The 2530-nt window shown below is 44.2% G+C and overlaps 1 protein-coding gene across 1 annotated transcript; it reads right to left on the reverse strand.

Moving 5' to 3' along the window:
- Nucleotides 1–292: 292 nt before the first annotated feature.
- Nucleotides 293–2001, reverse strand: LOC120735055 (nuclear factor 7, brain-like). Its single transcript, XM_040034229.1, has 2 exons — nt 1838–2001; nt 293–1736 (listed from the first exon to the last, which is right to left on the reverse strand). The coding sequence occupies exon 2, from the start codon at nt 1717–1719 to the stop codon at nt 331–333; it is 1389 nt and encodes a 462-aa protein (XP_039890163.1). The 5' UTR covers nt 1720–1736; nt 1838–2001; the 3' UTR covers nt 293–330.
- Between the last annotated feature and the right edge of the window lie 529 nt (nt 2002–2530).

Here is a 2530-nt window from a genome sequence, read left to right on the forward strand (position 1 = left end):
AGAAGACAACAACAAACTGCTCCTCCCATTCAACACATGTCAGTCCATATCCCAGCAAACTAAATCATCTCCATTTACACATCAAATAGAAACATGAATCACTTGTAATGATTAGAAACTTGATAGAATTTCAAATCTAGTTTGGGGAGTCATTCAGTGAGAAACAGTGAAATGATTTTCCATGTGAAAAGGTGGACAGCAGAAACAGAAAGAAACAGTGAAACTAAAAGAGAAACAAAGAGCTTTGGAACAACGAGGCAGCAGGAGGACAGCTGCAGTTTAACAACTTCAACTCACTGACAGGAAACAACATTAGAAACATCATCATCCTCAACTCATCTGCTGCACTGACACTGACACCTTCAATGGACACACCTTCAGTTTATCAACAGTGCTAATATATGGAAACATCCTGTGAGTGAAAGTGTGTGTGAAGGTGTGTATGTGTGTGTTAGTATCAGGATCAGAGAACGACAGCTTTCCTCTGTTCCAGTCCAGATTCACTCTGATCCTCTGGAGCTTCTTCTGGACTGAGAGAGCAGTGAAAGGAGCTGATGGTGAGAGTGTGTAGTACGTACCTAAACTGCACCCTATTATCCATAATCCAGACTGTATGACTCCCTTCCTCTGCACAGACTCTGCCAAAACACCCAGTACCCACACTGTACCGTCTCCAACTTCAACATCCCAGCTGTGAGTCTCTGAGTTAAAGCCCTCAGAGCCCAGGACAGAATAGAAACGATCAATCCTCTCTGGATTATCAGGAAGCTGCTGCCTCTCTCCTCCTTCTCTCACACTGGTCAGATCTTCAGATAGGATGAGTTCTGGATGAGCAGTGTTTGGGTCCAGAATGAGAGGAGTGTAGGAGACCATGTCCTTCATGTTGTTCCAGATGTTGAAGGTCAGGTTGCCCAGGTGTTTGGCCTGGTCTATCAGAGCTCCTGAGGGCAGCTGTGGATCATCCAGCAGGGGGCAGCGCTGGACTCTTTCCACTGCAGCCTTGTAGTTGTGCAGGAATGAGACGTCTTCAGCTCTCAGCTCCTCCTCTGTGGCTCTGACTGTGTCTGAAAGAGCTGCTATCTCTCTGCTCAGAGCCTCCATCTTCTCCTTCATCATCCCACTCTTCTGCTCCTCTTCCTCCCTCAGAGCAGCCAGCCTGGCCTCCTCTTCCTCTGCTAGAAACTGGTGAAGCTTCTTAAACTGCTCCTTAATCTGCCTCTCTGTGTGTCGGGCCTGGACCTTAATGTGTTCTGCTGTTTGATCAAACTTCACTTGAACTCGTTTGCAAACCTTTAACTTCTTCTTTAAGGGCTCCAGAGTTTCCTGAAGTTCCTTCTTGTGTTGTTGTGCAGCTTCATCGATGGGTCTGAATCTGTGATTGGTGTGTTTCTCTGAGTCTCTGCAGACGACACACACTGGCTGCTGATGGTCCAGACAGAAGAGTTTGAGTTTCTCAGAGTGCAGACTGCAGAGAGCCTCTGAAGCTCTCTGATCTCTCTCCTGTAAGAACGACTCACACAGGTTCTTTAAAGCTCGGTTTAAAGGTGGATCATACACTGATACTTTATTAGAAACTGGACACTCACATATCTGTTTTTTGATCCACCATCTCTTCTGACAGTCTTTACAGAAGCTGTGGCTACATGACAGAAGAACAGGATCTCTGAAGACCTCCTGACAGACCGGACAGCAGAGATCCTCCTCTGATCTGGAAGCCATTGAGTCTGTGAGTGAAGCTGAAAACAGCAGACAGGAAGTACAGTCAGTCCTGGCTCCCCTCCCTCCTCTACCACCTTCACTGAAACTTCCTTTGAGTCGTGTTTTTGCTCAAACTCACATTCAGTGTGTGGAGCGTCAGCAGCTTGAAGCAGCAGTGTTGGAGTTTTCCACTTTTCTCTCCTGTAGCTGGACTCACTCAGAGGAAGCTGCTAGTTTGGTCTGAGCTCAGTCTGATCGTCTGTGCGTCTCTCTTTACTGAGGATGAAGAACTTCCTGTTTCCTGGTTCGTAGCATTTCAGTGACATAAAAGCAGGAACTTCATTCACTTCATTCAGAGTGTGGCAGAGTGCAGACGTTTATTGCAGATCAGAAACGAAACCTTTTTTCAAGCGTAGAAAATAAAATGTGACTCCAAGAGCGTAGATTTGGTTTTGGCATTGGTGGGGACGGATGATTCAACCACCGAACACAGCCCTGCTCCTTTTTTCCCCCCTTTTTGTCTTTGCTTCTTGATAAAAAAGGAGAAATATACTTGCCTACATATGCTATTCTAAATGCTTTTAAACCATTTAAAATTACAATTCATAGTTTTATTTGTGAAATATATAATGTTAAATGACTGACTAAGTATTTTAGCCTTTAGTTTACTTCAGCCATATTCCATATAAATCAGGTATCATACAAAAATAAAAATAGCTTCAAATACAGTCATGACAATAAAAGAATATGACTTTAAGGACTTAACAACATTAGTTCAGTAACACCAACATCTCTTATACATTAGCACTAAGGGAACACTGAATGACCTGGT

Source organism: Simochromis diagramma, unplaced genomic scaffold (genome assembly GCF_900408965.1).
Source record: "Simochromis diagramma unplaced genomic scaffold, fSimDia1.1 OVJJ01000747.1, whole genome shotgun sequence".
NCBI classification, from domain to species: Eukaryota; Metazoa; Chordata; class Actinopteri; order Cichliformes; family Cichlidae; genus Simochromis; species Simochromis diagramma.